Consider the following 20,022-nt stretch of genomic DNA (forward strand, 5'->3'; position numbering starts at 1 on the left):
CTTGAAGGTTGACGCCGATAGATATTTGGTGAACAAATCAGCCATATTATCACTTGAACGGATCCGTTGCACATTAGTATCACCATTCTTTTGAAGATCATGTGTGAACAATAATTTAGGTGAAATGTGTTTTGTCCTAACTCCTTTATGAATCTTCCCTTTAATTGGGCTATGCATGTTGTATTTTCTTCATACAAAACTATGGGTAGTTTATCACACTTCAAACCACATTTGTCTCGAATAAGATGTATAGTAGACCTCAACCATACACATTCTCGACTTGCTTCATGAATAGCAATTATCTCAGCATGATTAAAAGAAGTAGCCACGATTGATTGCTTAGTCGATCGCCAAGATATGACAGTGCCACACATGTAAACACATAACATGTTTGAGATCAAGCCTTGTGTGCGTCAGATAAATACCCCACATCGACATAACCAACAAGATCGGTATTGCAATCATTGCCATAAAATAAGCTCACACTGGTAATCCCCCTTAGATAACGCAATATGTGCTTGATTTCATTCTAATTTCTCCTTGAATGGAGCTATATCTTGCTAAGACATTAACTGAAAAAGTTATGTCATGCCTTGTAGTGTTAGCAAGATATATTAGTGCACCAATTGTATTAAGATATGGTACTTTAGGACCAAGAAGCTCTTCATTATTTTCATGAGGTCGGAGTGGATCTTTATTTATATCGAGTAATCTCACAACCATCGGGGTACTTAATGGATGTGCTTTATCCACATAGAAGCTCTTTAAAATCTTTTTAGTGTATGCTGATTGAAGGACAAAAATTCCATCTTTCATATATTCAATTTGTAGACCAAGACAAAATTTTGTCTTTCCAAGATCTTTCATTTCAAATTCTTTCTTTAAACAGTCTACTGCTTTAGGAAGCTCTTCGGGAGTTCTAATGATATTTGAATCATCAACATACATGGCAATTATAACAAATTCAAATTCATATCCTTTTATAAGGACACAAGGACAAATTGAATTATTCTTATACTCTTCTTTCAACAAGTATTCTCTCGGGCGATTATACCACATGGGCCCTGATTGTTTCAATCCGTATAAGGATTTTTGAAGCTTTATTTAATAAATTTCTTGGAAACCTTAATATGCTCCAAGACAATTTAAATCTTTCAATGATATCCACTATACGCATATCAAGTTTTTCATATATTGCCAGATTAAAACCTGAAGTGACTATATCCACTATAAGAGAACATGTCTCCATATAATCAATGTGAGGATATTTACTAATTTTCTTGTGCCACAAGTCGTCTTTATGTCTATCGACTTGAACCTTTCGCACAAGAACACATTTATACCTCAATTGACTTTATACTTTCAGGTGTTGGACTATCCGTCCAACTTCACATTTTCCAAGTGAAGTCAATTTCATTGCGTATTTTTTATTTGGCCAATCTTTTATCTGTCCAAATTTCATGACAGATTTGAGCTCAAGATCCTCGTCAATATTAATAATATTGAGCGCTACATTATGTTAACAGTATCGTCGACGATCATTTTATATCGGTTCAATTATTACACAATAAAGACATAACTTATTGAGATCTCTTTATCTCATTATTTTCAGGTACCTGAGCCTCTCACATGAGGTCTTACGAAGTGTTATGTCGTGGTGCTCTTCTAGAGCATTTGCCTCCTTATTATGACCATTTTGCCCCTCTCCTTCTTCAAGGAGTTTTATCTTTAGAACCGATTGGCCTGTTACGCTTCATGCATGCCATAGACTCTGTCCCTCATGGACTTTATTCTAGTTGGAGCATTAACAGCTGAAATATGACATTTAGCTTTGGGTTAGCAAATGCGTCTGGCAATAATTTATAAATTAATTATCACTTGAACTTCAAGTTCATATTTTCTTGTACGAGGATCTATATGTATTCATAATAATTCATTTCACGTATCACTTTCTCAGCTATCCATTTTCTCCCCCTAATGTTGGGATCACCAACACATTTTCCAACCTTCTTTGGGAACCCATCTTTGTGCATTTTGGTGGCATAATTAAATCATATAGCACATCCATATTTCTATATAGAAATTATTTGGTTCCTGACCCTGAACCGATTGTGATAGGGAGAAATTTTTATAACTTGGCTAGATGCGTACAAGTGCTGCTGTATATTAAATAATAAATCTCATACCAAATTTCGTTTTTGGGAGTTTTGTTCTCATAACCAATGATTTAGCTATAATTGGAGGCATACAATTTCTGCTAAACCAACTTGGATTTAAACCAGTATTATTAAGATAAATCATCATAATTTATATTCTGGAATTGTGCTCTAATAATTTGAGCAAGCAATCTTGCAAAAACCAAACTGCAAGTTGATAACAAATGCACATGTGACCATAAAATAGATGTATCTATTAAAACCATATAATAGTAAACGGTCCACATGGCAGGTGACTGAGCCCATATATATATATCACCTTTTATTCCTTCCAGAAATCAAAGGATTCAATCCCAACCTTTAACTGGTATATCATGAGAATAAGCAGCACAAGAGGATTCTTGAAGAATCTTCTATTCTTCAATATGTGTCAATGTAATTCTTAATTAATTTTTCGCATCATAATTGAACCGATATGGTCAACCGGTCATGCCAATTAATATTTATTTTAGTAAATCTCTAGTTTACTTGTGGCATATGATTCCAGCATCATGCTTATATTTGTGTAGTACAAATAGAAAGAAGATCGGGTAACCTTTCATATTTACCCGGTATGATTATAGAAATATGAAGATATTCAATCTTCCTTTCATTTATAGTCTCAATATGCCAATCACTTTGACTTATATATTTGAAACTCAAAAAGTTTCTTTTGAGACTTTACAATATCAATGTCATGAATAAGTTTATTCATCCGGGTAGTAACAAATTAGTTTTTCCGGAGTTCTTAACAACTTTTGTACTACAAGATCTTTTATCATACCATTCATATGGTAAATGTCTCCTTCACGGAGAAAATTATATCATAATAAATTGTCATGGTCAAAATCATCATAAGCAAAATCATTTCTTGCTTTAATTTTGCCTTTAATAACTTTTATAAGGCATGACAAAATAATATTTGGCATATCACATGTACGCGACCAATGACATATTCATGTAACCACACAATAATATTTATTCTCTTTATTTTACTCAAACCTCCCTTAGAGGTGAGTTGTGTGGTATTCATATAATCATGAATTGCATGTCTTTATTCATTGCTTTTATCACATATTGCCACATTCAACTTTAGGAATGGGTTTGCATTCTCAATGCTTATCATAAGTCACATTCTCTTCAAGGAATGGATCATAATCAGCGACGTGCTTTATTATTTTCATACCAATTTGATGGTAAGCATTGTCTTCACATTTTGAAGGACTATTTTGAGAACCCTTATTGTTCTCCTTTTATAATCATAGTGATGATTATTATTATTTTGATATTTGGAACGCCCACGTTCATTGTTCAACCACTTGTCTTCATTGAAACTTATTATGCATTGTTATTACATTCACTTCAAGAATGGAGCAAATCAAGTGGGACAATTTTCATGCTTTTTCATGAAAAATATATTATTTTTCTTTAGTCATCATTATATCATCAATATGGTACATTGGGACTCAAATCCAATGTCTTACCAATATAAAGGCATGTTAGGCCATAATAAATTGGGACTCAAACCCAACTCTTATCATTATGGAGCATCAGGACTTGATCCCGATGTCTATTCCTCAATTAATGACATAATAGGCTAAACAATATTGAGATTCATTCTCAAGCCTTAATTTCAATCACATGCCAAAAAAGTTATGCACAACTAATTTGCAACTTAGCAAATCAAATTTGCTTTCTTAAATAAGTGTACAAATCTCAAATCAGCGTAAAGCTTTATTAATTATTTGTAGCATCTATATGAAATACAATCGTTTGTAGTCAGAATATTTTTTCTAAATTCTATTAGAGTTTAAAAGGATCATAAAATCATTGTCATAATATTTATTGAGTCTCTCTCAAAAATATTGTTGTTTTCGGGGTATACCCTACCTATTGGATTTGATTTAACGCCATGACTTTCCTTCACTCAATTCAACCAAGCAATTAGTGAATAAATTTATCAAAAGTACACCATATAGGTAACAACACATATATAGTACTAATACATAAATTCAGCATTTATATTACCTGAAAAGTGACATTATAGGTAACAACTTACCAGTTGTAGCTTGTGCATCATTCATATAAAATACTTAAAAATGGTAAGTTAGTAGCAAACATCAAGTAGGTTATGGATACTCAAAAATACCTCTTCTAGTAGTCATACTAATCATTGTTTGCTTTCAAATGATACGACCATAAATTATGAAGTATATTTTCTCAATAGCTGGTTTGTTTTCCAAACTTCAAAGAAGTAATTAATCAACCTAGATAAAGATGTGAAGTATTTCTTGTTTTCTTCAAGATGATTTATGCTTTTAATCAGTATGATCAATTTTATTTTATTTTTTATTTCTTTTTTTTGGTACTATATGCAAGTGTAAAAATCCAAAAGGAAAAAAAAATATTCATCCAAGTAAAAGAAAATGTTAAAAGCGGCAGGACAGATTGAAGATAGTTAACACATAAATATGCATAAGACAATTTATATAAAATATCCTTGGTTACCATGACATGCATCATATCAACAATTAACTGCTACTATGATTTTAACATATAGAACTTCGAAAATTTTATTCCATTCATGTGATATAAAAGATGTAATATTAATATGTGCTTATGCAATACAGGTATAGTACAAAGTTGTGTGCGTATGAGATTTTAAAGGAATGACAAGTATAAGATAATCATACCTTCTTACATTTCATTACTTACCATATGTAGTTTCTCTTTACATTTAACTATGTGATGATATGTATGACTTCTAATTGTAATCTTTCTGGATGTAGGAAAATTTTTGTAGATATATATATATACAATTGGTTAGAGCATCGTGCTGATAACGTGTTATGAAATAAAAGCAATTTAGTAAAACATGAACAAGAAATAAAAGCAATTTAGTAAAACATGAACAAGAAATAGAGATAGAGAGAAGGAAGAAATTTTCTTCTTCAATTGTGTGTATTTTTCTATCTATTACAAGGTCTTTATATAGGCATGAAAAGTGAAGAAAATATGTCATGGAATATGTCATTAACCATTTGAGAGAAAGATCATGGAGGAAGAATAGACATCCACCATATTTTGATTTTTATCATAACAAAAATAAGTTAGTGCTGAATTTAGAGATCATCTAGTTTTAGATGTAATTTAGTTTAACTTGAGAGGTCACAGTGATGTTTAGTATTAAAATGATTATGTTTGTGAATAGAGTCGAATAAATCTTATTTATATAGTTGGTTCGATAATAACCAATGTTACATACTCCCTCCGTTTCAATTTATGTGAACCTATTTTCTTTTTTGTCTGTGCCAAAAAGAATGACCACTTTCCTTATTTGGAAATAATTTACCTTTATGCAATGATTTATAGCCACACAAAATATATGTGCCTCATTTTACACCACAAGTTCAAAAGTCTTCTCTATTTTCTTAAACTCCGTGTCCAGTCAAATGGGTCCACGTAAATTAAAACGGAGGGAGTATGTCTTTTCATTTTAAACGATTAGTGGTGAATGTTTCAATAAATTATATATTAAGGGTAAAGTAGGGACGTAGTTTTCAGATGTCATACTTTTGAAGAACAAATTAAAAAGAAAGTATGTTAAAATAGAAATTTTAAAAAAAATTACTAGTACATTAAGAAAAAAGTATTAAAGAACCGATCGAACGGCCCTGCATTATTGTTACCGGTTCAAGTTAAGCAGAGGGTTCACTGGTAAATCACTACCAATTGCTCCTCCCCTGGAATAGGATCTGATTTGCTGCAACATCTCGCTCTCTCTACCTACAAACATCAGATCAATCCTCACAGGTAGTCGGATTCCATTTCTGCCAAGCTTTCTTCATCTTTGAACTTTCAAATTTATTGGTTTTCTATAAAATCGTTAACCTTTTATTTGTCCCATTTATTTTTAATATTAATATTGGCTCGCTTAAACTTGATTCATAACATTGCATATTGAAGTATAATGATGGGTTTTCCCTAAAAATTAAGTCTTTTATCTTATCGTAATGCTACTTCTGTGTTTTGAAAGGAAAACAAAGAAAAGAAAATAAATTTGCAGGTAGATTGTGAATGTGTGGTGAAGTTGCATTTATTTTCTCTAATTTGTTCGTGTTGGCCTAAAATTGGGAATTATCACTTGAACATGATTTTCCTTCTTTTGGTATAGTGGAGCTAAGCGTTGGGTTCATATAATCATATGGAGATGGAGTTTGAATGCTAGGAAAATGCAATAGATTCAAGCTGAATTCAATGTTGTTATAAACCCATAAGAAGTCAATATTGAGGGAAAAATGAATTTAATTATTGCTCTAATTAAATAACTTGTAGGGCATTCTCAAGAAGTAAATACAAACACAGACTTTCAGAAAAAAGAGAGAGAGAATCATAAAGAAAGATAGAAGAAGAATGGAGCAGGAAAACGGAGAAGAAGAAATTTTAGATAAGAGACTTTGTCAGATTTCCATTGCTACCTTCCTCCACTGCTCCTTTATTAATTCATGAACTTGTTTATTTGATGTTGATGTGTACTCACATCTTCACTAATCATCTTCATTATGTAACTCACTTGACTTATCTAACTAATCTTCCCTCACATCTAAAATCATATCCATGTCTTTGACCTGTTGCAATGGATTTTTAGATTTGAATCTAAGAAGCCTCAACCTATGTTAGAATGGGTAAGTTATGTGCAAATCTCATGTGGACGAAGTCATCTGACTTTCTTATACCATTCTTCTTTCATTAGTAAATTGACCAATGTGGTAGTATCCGATGAGCTATGCTGGACGCTACAATCTTTATTTACAAGAATAAATCTATATTCTTAATATATCTAGTGCCTCTGCGTGTTTAATATATAGCCAGTGCCTGATTTCCATTCAACTTGCTCAGATTTACAATGGAACTTCTTGATATTCTGGCAATGATCATTTCAGTGATACTAATTGCTAGGATCAGCTCATGTCTAGATACTGCAGTTCAAGTGAAGTGTCCAAGCTGCTAAACAATCTCAAGATGTGCAATTACTTCTCGATACGTTCAGTAGGGTGTTTAGTAATATATACAAATTTACAGAAAACTGTTAATCTAGTCGGCAACAAAACTTTAGACACAATTCGAGACAACCACTAATTTGTTTCCAGAATTCACCAGATTTACTCCTTTTCCCATCTTCTTCAGGTCCATGCACCTTATCTTGACAAATATGTTACAAAATCCTACTTTAGGAAACATGACAATTTGGTAGACTTGAAGTTTGAAGATTTTATTGCACATGACGTACTGTCCAGCGCATGTGTATCACTGCAAGACAACATCAAGTTTGTACCAAAACTATCTGCTTTACATCGAAATCTGATTGGTGAAGGCTCCCATAGGCGTCTGTCATCATCTCTCAGATTGAAGATGTCATCGGAGTCCGTTTCCAGGCCTCCAAAATCTTGTGAGGTGATAATTGTTGAAAGACTGCCTTCTGGAGTCTTTGCAGATCCTTTTGAGCTACAACACCTTGTGCAGCGTGGTGGTAATTACTATTAGATTCTATAGGTTTCTAACACTGCAGCTCTTGATTTTGAGGCTTGCCACATTTTGTTGCAGTTCTTAGGGAAGGTGCTGTATTTGGAGATACAAATTTAGAGTTGCCCTCATCTCGGTCAAACCGGTCACTTGTTGAGGTTCATCTGGAAATGGGTTCCAATTTAATATCAGAACAAAAGGATGAACAGGAAATACACATGGAACTTCCTCTACATGCACGTTATCAGGTACATCACGTAAAATTATGTAGGAATCGCTGAAGTACGTATCAAGCATCCAAGGTAGTCATTTTTGTTCTCTTGAAGTTTATTTGATACTTTATACTAGAAAATATGCAAGTTACCATAATTTTAGGCCCTTTTAATCTGGGAGGCGGCCACATGTACATTTATTTAGAAGCTTCTCAACTATTGAATCCCAACTTTTTCTTGGCAGCCACTAGGACACAGATTCTCAAGAGTCGAATTTGCTGCACCTGACTTGTTTCTGCGTTGCAACACTAAAGGAAAACAACATGACATGAGCTGTTTGTTTTCGCTAGACAAACAGAGTGCAGAGTCGAATGATCGTCATCCTTTGTGGGAAGTACGATGTGGAAGTAGAGAACACATGGAAATTGTATCTGCGTTTACTTTCTTCTCAGCTGTTGTATCAGCTCTTCTCATCATTGTTGCCTCAATTAGGTATTCTGGTGAAACAGCGTTGAAACAGCCGTGAGTAATGATTAACTTTGGCACCTATTCTTTCCCCTTTCTGGACGTTTAACCATTGGCAAGAGAAACTCACTTGATGCTAGGTAACCTCCATCAGTTATCTATGTTTAAAAATGTTTGGTTGCTTTTGTCATTACTAATTTCTTAGATCAACTACATTTATGTTAAACTTTTATAGTTACAAGTTACAACACTGAACATTGGCACACGGAGAAGGAGCAGGGCTCTGGATGTTGCTCCACTAACACTTATGTGTGTTGTATGGAGAGAAAGAAATAGAAGAGCTTTTGAAGGGGTAGAGAAGAATTATGTACAGTTGAGGAGTCGTCTCTTATCCTTATTTCCTGTTGGTGCACCCGTGAGATCCCTCTAGCTATAGAAGATTGAGTGTAGCATGTCGAAAATCTTATTTTGTGTAGGTTTTCTATTTTTTGGTATACTTATTGTATAAGAGTGATTATTTTTGCCCAAACATTAATAAACCTTTTCACTTTATCAAATACAAGGTATACTCTTGAACGTGTACCAAATAATGCATGCTGATGGTATAAGCAAATTCAATTTTTCCTCGCAGTAACAGACTTCACCTAGACAAGAAACTCTTTGAATCAACTTGCATTTAGATGCTCGGTCTCTGTGTACCTTTTATATCATTCCTCTCTTGACTAAACCATAGCTCCATCTCAAATGTTTTTCTACTCGAGTTGCCCACGGTTATATTCTCATTTCCATGGAATAAACCAACATTTCTATGATGGCAAAACTATATTCTCAAAATTCAGGAATTTGAGGGCCTTAGTACATTAAGTATATAAATCTAATATCTTACCACCTTAAGATCTTAATTCTATGTACAAATCGGTTACCCCGATGTCCCATTTCCAGCAACAGTGAACATGCTACTTTCTAAGGAAAAGAAGCTCGAGCAAAATAGTAAGTTTTATCTGAAAATTACGAACAAATCAGGTCGCTACAGAAAATAGAAGCAGGAAACCTTCCATGCAGGATTTATCCACCAGGGCAAGACAAGGAAATCAACAAATCAAATTAATGATAGCTTCACACACAAGAATCAACAAAGAATTGAATGTCAAATGTCAACTGGTTTAGGAGTGTACCCAAAGTGCAAATAGAAGAGGTTGACCCTCCAAACAAGAATAAAATTTTATCCACCATTACATCGAAGCAAGACATCTTGCAACCATCGCACCAGGTTTACATTGAACGGAAACCTTTGGTCTCCCACTTCCTAATTACGCAACTTCTCTCCTATGACTAGAAACCAAGGATCAGGATGACTGAGCTCCAGGGCGCCTTTGAAACTAGGCGAATCACAGCAGTCACCTTTTTTCGAATCAAAACAATCACTTCTGTGGCTGAACAGAGTTTAGGGGCCTTTTTCTATATCCCAGTAATTTTCAGCTCAGGCTGCAAGTACTATAATCACAATGAGGAGCACGATTCCAAAAATCACTAGGAGCAAGCAAGTCTGCAGAAAATAGTACAGGTCAGGAAATCATCTATAGAGTGTATACGTTCAGTGTAAGGAATATTAAGTGCAAAATTTAGAAGTTGTACTCCGAGGGGAAAGAAAATGAACAATATGAACGGTTTCTCGCCTCAATTTGATAAAAGGATAATGTAAAAATAGAACGGGTCATATGACCTAAAATCAAAACCATCCAAAGCATCCCTCAAAAAGATGGACACCCAACCTTACCCCCAAGTTTTCCTTTCATGACTTCCATTAAGAAAACATGACCAATGAGACAACTTGCCATGATGGAATGTTAATCAAATTTCGACCTTCTAACAACTATACCAAACATATTCTAAAATGTAAAAGGTATAAAAGATGATAATGCCCAAGTGCAAAGCACTAGTCACCATCTTCTAAATGGTCTTACTGTTTTTTCACTTTTGTTTTTTTCTATTTAAGCAATAACGTTAAGCATAAAAACGTAATTAGTGGTAGCCGGTAAGTATCAGAATGTGCCACTGAGACTTGAGGGTAGGTTCTACAAAGTAGTGGTTAGACAGTTCATGTTGTACGGGGTAGAGTGGTGGCCAGTCAAGAACTCGCATGTCCAGAAAATTAAAGTAGCTGAAATGAGGATGTTGAGATGGATGTGTGGACATATTAGGTTGGATAAGATTAGGAATAAAGTTATTCGGGATAAGGTGGGAGTGGCCCCTTTAGAGGATAAGATGCAGAAGGCGAGGTTGAGATGGTTTGGGCATATTACGGGGAGACGCACAGAAGCCTCAGTTAGGAAGTGGTGGGTATGAGGAAGGGTAGAGGTAGGCCAAAGAAGTCTTGGGGAAAGGTGATTAGGCAGGATATGGCACAGCTGGAGCTTACTGAAAATATGACTCTTGATAGGCGAGTGTGGAGGTCGAGGATTAGGGTAAAACGTTAGTAGGTAGTTGAGCATTTCCCTTTGTCTTCCTCAATTCGATAGCATTAAAGTTAGTTTGTTATCCCTTTTACTCTTAGATTGCTATTACTACCGTAACTTGCTAACATGGCTTCGATCCTCTTTTTATCTTCTTCTTGTTTATACTTGTTGCCATTAGCCCATTACTTCTTTTTATATTTGCTTTTGCCGAGGATCTTCCGGAAACAGTCTTTCTGCCTTTCAGGGTAGGGGTAAAGCTGCATACATCTCACCCTCCCCAGACCCCACTTGTGGGAGTTCACTGGAATTTTGGTTGTTGGTGGTGGTGGTCAGTATCAGAATCATAAGCCTATAGAAGCTTTGCATTCAGCCAATAGTCTTATAAGTGATACTACTCCTTCAGATTTCTCATCAGATACAAGTTCAACAGAGCTACTAAAAGGCATCTCACAAAAATGCAGCAGGCTTGAGCATACCAAATAGGGTTCTATGTTCAGGAAGATGAATGGTTAAATGTGATGAAGTACCAGAGATGAATTTGATCTTTGGGTCTTTGCAGCTTTAGCAAGTTGCGATCTCCCCTGTGCAGTTGCAGCATGAGCATTCTCAACGTTGGAACCAATATCATCTGCAGAAAACAGAATTGTAAATATCAAAATGATGTTCAAAATGGAGATTTGAATACTAAAACAAAAGAGAGTGATCTACCAATCATAGCTCCTTGCTCGTGAACAAGCACAGCAAGGTCCTTGAAAATTTCATTCACTTCACCAATTTGTTGTTGTATTTCTTGTATTCCCTGCTCTCTTTCTTCGATAATTGCTTCATTAAAAGCAATCTCATTGTCCAATAGCAAAACCTCCTGTCTGCAGCACAATGCAATATAAAGTTACAGAATACAGAAAAGAGAAGGAGATACAACTTCTGATGAGGCAACACCATTGGTCTTAGATCACAACATCATCAAATATAGTTTCATCTAACACATTTAAGCTTCAACAAAATATGACTTCAACATATGACCATCAGACCAACTGAGGAGAGCTCTGATATGTAGCTTCATTAAAACCACATCCACGCCTGCAGGTTCAATGTTAGTAAAAATGATCATCCCATCGATGATTACCGCTTTCTCATAGTTGAAGCAGCGTGACTTCGAAGAACCACACACTTTGAACAGGGAAAAACCCAAGCAAGAATCTGATTTTAAAAATATGAACAGGATAAAGAAAAAGGAGAAGAAAATGCAGGCCTTATACAATATGAATACAAGGACTCAGTATCCAGGTACTTTCTAACATTCTTCTCGTTATAATAACTTCTCTCCTTCTTCTTTTTCTGTCTCCCTACTTGTACTGATTTACTTCTTTCTTTCTGTTTTTCTTCTTAAACATAACTATTTCTATTTGTTCTTTTGCTTGAAGCCTCTTCTCCTACAAATTCTGCCTTTAAGCTTCTTATCTGCTGTCAAACAATATTCCTTTCTTTTTTCTTGTAATTTCTTCACATTCTGTTCTCCTATTCTTGGTTTCTAGGCTAATTGTCAGATATATATATATATATATATATATATATATATATATATATACACACACACACACACTAGCTTTAATTTACGTGCAACTAGCTTTAATTTACGTGCGTTGCACGTGAATTTTACATCTGTCAATAAAAGTATATAGAATAAAGATTTTAAAAAAATTATGAATATAAACTTGAACTCATAATTAGGATTAAACAAGATTAGGAATTTATTACCCTATGCATCAATGCACAATATACAGTTATTAGTTCACATGAGTTGAACAACACATACCATCATTCTTCAAGTTTGCTCAGTATCGTAGTGTAATTTATTTACACAGTATATAATAATTAGCTCACATGAGTTAAACAATACACATCATCTTTCTGCAAGTTTGTCCCATATCGAAATGTAGTTTATTTTACATATTCTTCTTGATAATATCAAACAAAATTTATTTATAAATTTACATGTTAAAATCAAATATATAAATTTAAAAGAATAATTTGGATTAAAAATAAGGATTGAGAAGATTAAAATGCATTAACGCCACAATATACAATAATTAGTTTGCATGAGTTGAACGAGTGCTATTTGTCCATCATGCTCTTTTACAATTTTGAATTTAAGACAATGATCTTTTTATATCCCTTATGTGTAAAAACACAGATCTCTTACGTGTAAAAGTAAATCTCACATGTGTTAAAAAAGAAGTAGGGTCATAAAACTAAAAACAAGTTTGTAAAGAGCCAAAAAAACAATTGACCCGTTGAACGACACACAGACCATCATTCTTCAATTTGTCTAGTATTTAAGTGTACCATTTTATAATATCAAATGTAGGTTAATTTACAAATATACATACTAATACCATATAAGAGTTTATTTACAATCTTCTAAATTCAATTAATGGGATATAACTTTTAAAAGATAATACATTATTTTCGTAAGCAATACAATTATAGTGATTAGCAAAATTTAAATTATAAGTGAGACAGAAATTTTTTGCACCATACCTCATGCTTCAACTTTTAACATCCACAACTAAATAACGAAAGAAATAGGAAATTGCTTTGAAACATAAAAACTAAATTTGTAAAAGAAATAAAATTATAACTAAATCGCTTTCAACTACTGTAAACCATGTTCATAAGCTAAATATTCAGTAGTATTTTTCTATAATTTATAAATGTTTATTAACCTTGCTTGATGGTCTAATAACTATGGAGGGAATCACAAATGTTATAATGCACTTCAAAGTATCTATAACTAACATTTACATTTTTAAGTTTCTTTATTATATTTATATTTACGTTAACTTCTCTTCAAATATATACATCATAAAGAGTCTTAGCAAAAAATTCATTGTTATTTAGTAAATCCTTAATTTAAATAATAATTGACTTTTTAAAACAAATTTAAAGCGACAATGATGTTCTACGTTCATACATAGAAAGAAAGGGGTTCAAATATTATTTAAAGGAAACAATTCTAGTTCAAATAAGGAAAAAAATTAATAAGTACTAAAATTTTAGTTGATTTCAAAGTACAATATTTTAGGAAAATAATTAAACGATAATATTGAAAACTCAAAGTCCTAAATATTAGGAAAATAATTAAATTACTATTCATAAATGTTAGGGAACTAATTAAATAATTATTCCTACATATTAGAAAATTAATTAAATGACTATTTTGTCTAGTGCGGACTCTATTTTTAAAGGGGTAAAAAAGGCCAACGACATTTTGCTAAGGGTCTTCGTACTTTTTATATTTTGTTAGTATGTATATACACACACACTACCAAAATATGTTTTTCTGTGATGATCCATTAACAAAATACTTGTGCATTTGAAACTAAATATTAGTATGACTATGAAGGCAACTGAATATGAAATTGAATGCTAGAATTTAACTTCTTTTTATTAGTGATTAATTCAAAGCTGAAAGTTAATTTGCATTTAAAGTTATCTTTCTATAGGTTTGTTGAAATAACATTGAGATGATCTTTCCTTTTAATTGTTCTAAGTAACATTGTCATTGTTGTATATTGAAATTAGCAATGTTGTTTGCATTTCAATGTCTACTAAATTCATATATGTCAGCTGATTTTTGTACTATTCTCACTTTTTATATGACAATATTTGACTAGACACCGCTAAAGATATTAATTTGACTAATATTGCATAGTGATAGATGAGAACATTAAATTTATGGTTGAAAGCTAGTTTGAAAGAGAAAATAACACATCACATTTCAAAACTTGAATAGTTAGATGTATTTGAATAATTGAAAGTTGTGTGAATTTTATAGAAAGAGAAGTATGTCAAATCTTTTGCAACACCGAAAAATGGAAATAGTAGGGAGCATTTTGTGTAAATTGTGTGCTTTACTCCAAAAAAGCATGCGTTCTCACTCTCGCTTGAAGCCCCAACGCCTAGTCTTTTTTCTGGAGCTTTGCTTTAAAAACTGCCCAAATTAAGGGGGGTTTACAATTCACCATCCTCTGATGTTCCTCTCATTCATGTAACAAATTTATTCCTTGTCATTTTATGAATGCCTAAACAATTAACACACAGTTCTACCTCGTCTTTTCACAAAAGTATAGGAGTTGCTCAACTCTGATTGACAGTTGAGAACAAGCCAAAATTTTGGATCACTAGTTTTAGTTTGCTTTAACCAAATGACTTAGGTAGTGAGCAAACAGCAAGTTGAGTCACTCATAAATGACACATTTCTTCTGGACATTTCCTTCACAGGATACTACCACTAACAAAATTTCCAGTTGTTTACACTGCATGCTAAAGTTTAACACTATAAGCCCCAAACTTCAACTGCCATCTAACCTCTATGCTGCACAAGAAAATCCTCCATCAAATTTACTCTACCCAGCAGTCATCTTGGATCCAAATTCAGACATCAATCAATCTCCTGATATGATTGAAATCAGTCTTGCTTGCTACATTTTGCAATCAGTCATCTAATCATCATTGTGTCTTATTCAATTAATGCATAACTGAATTTGATAATTATGATATTAACAATCCAACAGACAAGCACAAAAGATTAAACCTGTAGAAGAACATGATCAGCTAACTGACCTTCTTGATTCCACAAGGAAAGCTCGCTGTTCCGGACTCTTTTCCGTAGAAACATCTATCTCACTGGCTGTATAACTGTTTACCAAAATATCATCAAACAGAACATGAGAGGTATGCGTGAACTTGAAAATAAAAGATTTCACTTGAGATTGTAAACTAAAGAGATCATGAATTTATCATTACTGCAGTCTGCATCAGAAGTTGCTTATATGTACTTCTTTTATGGCCAACAAATCTCCGAGGGCTACTGACGCAATTGTCCGAAACTCGACGAGCAATGCACTTGCCCTCTACCCTCTCCACTTAAATACCAGGCTATTGTCTACGGCAAGGTTCAAACACTTAACGTGCACCTCAGCCACACATCATGCGCTCCGCTCCTACCATCCTAGAGGGTGCTGCTTATATGCATTTCATGTGCGGGTTTCTAATAGACAATTCCTATTTTTATAAAGCTAATAGAACATTCGTACTATAAACCACCATCTGGAAAAAATTAGTACTACCTAGAAGGAAGAACTGCTTGGGGAACAAAAGGTGTATATGCTGTCTCCCTCTCAGCTGCAAGCCGCTGAACCTTTTGAAACTCCTTCAAGACCGCTTGAAAATCTTTAGCGAGTTTAGCATCTGTTATTTTCTTGCTAGCCTGATAGTTGAAAGCAGAAGTATATGTTATAAGTGAAAGAGAAAAATTAGACTAGAGAAGAGTATGACGTAGAGATAAGGCTAATCAACCAAAATCATGAGAACCTCATATAAATAGTGAGGACAGAAGATGAAGAGCATGCGTGTTCAGAAAATATGTCATGAAAGTGCACACTAGCAAAGGCAAACACAGAAGGCAAGAGGAAGTAGGTGAGCTCTTAACACTTACACTGACTTCAATACGATGATCTGTTTCACTGGCTTGCTTAAGTTTTGCAGATGTATCTTTCACTAATTGACCAATATGTACCCTCGTCTTGTGCCTGTACTTAAGCAAAATCAGCATAAGCACCAACTGAAACCAAGCTTTTTAATCGAATGATAACCAGTACTAACTACAGGATAACGGGGAATCCACATTGAAACACTATAAAATCTCATTATTGCAGCAATAGCAGCAGCATTGCTGCACAAACGGGAAAATAGAAATAGACTGAAGAGGTAGTATTAACTATAATCTGCTCATGTAATGGTTAAACGTGAATGCCAGATTCTGATTCATGATCATGATGGTCACATATTATTTCTGTCCTCACCCCAATTTTTCCCAGTGACCATCACCAACTCTATTTACTTTTCACATGAGAATGAGTGACACAACATTCAACAGCAGTCCAGGCTAGAGGCATTTGATAGGCAAACCTCTATGAGTCATCCTACCAGAACTCACTAAACAACTCAAATGCTATTTTGTAGAATGTTGCACAATAAGCACCGGATGCGCACACAAAAAATGTTTCAATATCAGACATAGTATGCTAGCAGCACTTTTAGATTTATGTGCACACAAAAATCTGTGCACCATACAACTAGTTAATGCCTTCAGAAAATCAATTCCACTTTGACAATGAAAAGGGGTCAAGCACAGCTTTGAACCTCTATAAGGCATATGAACCTACACTTCAAACTTCTTCCACGATATGTATATATTTAGGGTAAATACATGTATCATTTATCAGAAGCATGTATTGAACAAAATATTGTCCTTCCTAATCATCAAGACAAAATCAAGGTGGACGAAAAAACATGATTTTCTCTCGTATTTTTTAATAATGTTTCACCAAGCTTATTGCTTTTTCTCTCTATCAAAACACTCGAGCATTAAAAATATTCATCTGCACATGTTCATTGATAAATTAGACATCACTTTTAGCATTCGCAGAGCCCTTCTTCAAAATGTAAAATATCAAGTATAATGCTCTCTTTCAATGTGCGCTTATAACATTCACGAATTAATAGTTAAGGATGAAATCCCCAAAGAACAAACCTAAAATAGTATCATTTGAACAAGTTTATACGACCTCAATCACCACAGAAGTTATAAACTTATCCTCAATTGATCCAGCAATTGAAAGTACAATACGTCCACAAAAACAAGAAACAGCCAAACTTCAACATAAACATCAAATTCAACACGTAACGAATCCAATTCCAAATCTATTACAAAATGAAATTTAATCCAAAAAAATTCTAATTAATAAATAGATTCTAAAACCCTATGCAAGTCAACTTCAATTTATAACAATTTGCACTAAAATTTTTGAAAGCTTACAATTTCTCACGTAGCTCGGGGGTATCTTTGGGTGTTCCGAGTGTATTGACCAGCCTTTGAAACGTTGAAACAGCAGTATTAATCTGGAAGATTCCAGAAACCATAGCTTGAGTCGGGTCTTGCTTCCCATTCATATATCCCCGTCGGGGCCCCAACAACCGACCCGATTCAAGATCTTGAAAACTCATCTCTTTCTCTTATATATTTCAAATAATCCCCCAAAATTCCCCACAAACCCAACAATCGGAACCTCTAAAAGGGAAATAAAATGAAACACTGATCCAAAATTCAACAGATGATTGAAAATGAAAACCTTAGAATTTGGGGGTTTTGGGGGGGAATTTGGGAAGAGAGAAGAGGAAAATTTCCAGCTGCTATATTGGTTAGGTGAAAAGGAGGCTGGGAACTTTGGGCAAAGGAAAAGAGAAGAACTGGGCGACGATTGAGGTAGAAACTGAAGGAGTAGAGCTGAATAAAAAAAATTGATTTACTTTTTAAATTGGGGGAAATAGTGGAGAAAGGGACGTAATGATTCGATAATGCGTTGGGATCGTGGTGGGAAGGTTAGGGGCCATGTAATAGCCGGCGGGACTCATGGTTATATAATGTAACAGGTGGATGTCGGCAGCTTTTTATGCATTTGTTGGCATTTATTAGTTGTTAAACCTTATTTTTTCTCCCCAACTTAACCTTTTTCTGTAAACAATTTTTTTAATAGAAATTATACAATACTTGAGAAGCTCTAACTTCTCTCTAGCCTAATACCTTTTCCACTACTACCTCTACTAATCTTCAAACAATTGCTGGTAGTGTCACAATGCAACTTCAAAAGTCCACTCACCAAATCCCTCTTAATCCGCCGGATATTGCAAGAACACAATCTACCATAGTGCCTGACTTTTCTATCCCAAGTTTTAAACAAAAATTAATGGATGGAATGTATAAAGATCAAATCCACATGATCATTGATCCTACTCCCGAAGAAAATTATGTACTACATAGTGAAGTAAATGGAGATCATCCCAATCACTTAGATAAGGATCAAATGCAAGGGGTTCATTTATCTCTAGAGGATCTTCAAAGAATTTACCATCCATGGAGATTTTCAACCATAATCAAGCTTCAAGGGAAAAAGATCCAATACCATATTCTAAAAAGAAAAATTCAAGATTTGTGGAAAATAAAAGAAAATTTCCCTTTGATTGATCTAGGATCAGAATTCTACATTATAAAGTTCAATAATGAGGATAGTATGCTTAAAGCACTTCATAATGCCTCTTGGTTTATTTTTAGTCACTTTCTTTCAGTCCAAAAATGGGTTCCAAACTTCATTGCTTCGGAAGCTAAAATATCAAATACAGCCATTTGGATTCGACTACCACAATTACCTACTGAATTCTACGATGGTCTTTATTTTTTTTAAAAAAAATAGTGGGTAAGAAAATTGGTAGATTATTAAAGATTGATGCATGTACTTCATCCACTCTTAGAGGAAGATATGCTAGGCTTTGCATTGAAGTTCCTCTTGATGTGGCAGTCACCCCTTACATTTTCATTGGCCAACATAAGCAAGAAATCCACTATGAAGGTGTTAATTTTTTATGCAAAAAGTGTGGCAGACTAGGGCATTCAATGGCCAATTGCCATTACATAATATCAAGGACCCCTCCCCCTTACAAACTCCCACGGAGCTCAAGCCAGTAACCAATCCAAAGAATTGGTTGGCCCTCAAGACAAAATGGAAGATCTCCCTCTCCTGCCCAAGGAAAGCAACTGGCAAACGGTTGTGTTCCCCCAAGAAGAAAAAATCCAATCAAAATACAAAGGTGATACCCTCCAACTTTGGTAAGTCTCACGGCTCAATCACCCTCCCTCCAGGTAAGTCTCCATCTCCCTTATTAAATGAGTTTTCACCAGGTAAATCTCTTGATAATGGTAATAGCACTACCACTGTACCCCCTAAAATTCATGGAAAAAACCAGCTAGCTAAAATGTACATTGCTACTGGTAATATGTTTGATGCCTTGATTCCTCCGCCAAAGCTTGATAATTTAGAGAAAACTAATATAGTTATTAACGAACTAATCTGCATGGCTAATGACGTGGATGAAAACCATGTTATGACTGTACAAATGGCAAATAAAAACCCAACCAATTAGATGACATGCAATTCGATAATTCCCTACCTAAGGGTAATGAAACCCTAAGCAACCTTACCAGCGTGCTTAATAACCCCCCCCCCAATACATGCCATCCTCTAAATGATCACCTAATCTCCCCTAATGACA

At 34.2% G+C, this 20,022-nt stretch overlaps 2 protein-coding genes across 5 annotated transcripts; one reads left to right on the plus strand and one right to left on the minus strand.

Moving 5' to 3' along the window:
- The first annotated feature begins 5,875 nt into the window (after window positions 1–5,875).
- Window positions 5,876–8,989, plus strand: LOC104218857 (uncharacterized). Of its 4 annotated transcripts, none has more exons than XM_070155495.1 (5): window positions 5,876–6,008; window positions 6,531–7,725; window positions 7,800–7,966; window positions 8,175–8,535; window positions 8,631–8,989. In XM_070155495.1, exons 2-4 carry the CDS (start codon window positions 7,608–7,610, stop codon window positions 8,454–8,456), a joined length of 567 nt encoding a protein of 188 aa, XP_070011596.1. In that variant the 5' UTR covers window positions 5,876–6,008; window positions 6,531–7,607; the 3' UTR covers window positions 8,457–8,535; window positions 8,631–8,989. The 4 variants fall into 4 exon arrangements, with proteins under 4 accessions (XP_070011596.1, XP_070011598.1, XP_070011597.1 ...); XM_070155497.1 differs by having other exon boundaries at window positions 7,095–7,725; XM_070155496.1 differs by having other exon boundaries at window positions 7,383–7,725.
- A 497-nt stretch (window positions 8,990–9,486) lies between these two features.
- Window positions 9,487–18,338, minus strand: LOC104218856 (syntaxin-22-like). The gene is made up of 7 exons (XM_009769441.2): window positions 17,735–18,338; window positions 16,352–16,445; window positions 15,984–16,123; window positions 15,478–15,552; window positions 11,560–11,717; window positions 11,379–11,479; window positions 9,487–9,941 (listed from the first exon to the last, which is right to left on the minus strand). Exons 1-7 carry the CDS (start codon window positions 17,920–17,922, stop codon window positions 9,876–9,878), a joined length of 822 nt encoding a protein of 273 aa, XP_009767743.1. The 5' UTR covers window positions 17,923–18,338; the 3' UTR covers window positions 9,487–9,875.
- Window positions 18,339–20,022: the final 1,684 nt, after the last annotated feature.

This window comes from Nicotiana sylvestris, chromosome 8, assembly GCF_000393655.2.
Source record: "Nicotiana sylvestris chromosome 8, ASM39365v2, whole genome shotgun sequence".
Lineage (NCBI taxonomy): Eukaryota > Viridiplantae > Streptophyta > Magnoliopsida > Solanales > Solanaceae > Nicotiana > Nicotiana sylvestris.

Coding starts and splice junctions, on each gene's coding strand:
- LOC104218856 (XM_009769441.2), bottom strand. CDS start 17,922: ATGAGTTTTCAAGATCTTGAATCGGGTCGGTTGTTGGGGCCCCGACGG. Junction 16,124..16,351: donor ATCATCGTATTGAAGTCAGT/GTAAGTGTTAAG, acceptor TTCAACTATCAG/GCTAGCAAGAAAATAACAGA. Junction 15,553..15,983: donor CAAGCAGTTCTTCCTTCTAG/GTAGTACTAATT, acceptor TTTGGTAAACAG/TTATACAGCCAGTGAGATAG.
- LOC104218857 (XM_070155495.1), top strand. CDS start 7,608: ATGTCATCGGAGTCCGTTTCCAGGCCTCCAAAATCTTGTGAGGTGATA. Junction 7,726..7,799: donor ACACCTTGTGCAGCGTGGTG/GTAATTACTATT, acceptor ATTTTGTTGCAG/TTCTTAGGGAAGGTGCTGTA. Junction 7,967..8,174: donor CTCTACATGCACGTTATCAG/GTACATCACGTA, acceptor TTTTCTTGGCAG/CCACTAGGACACAGATTCTC.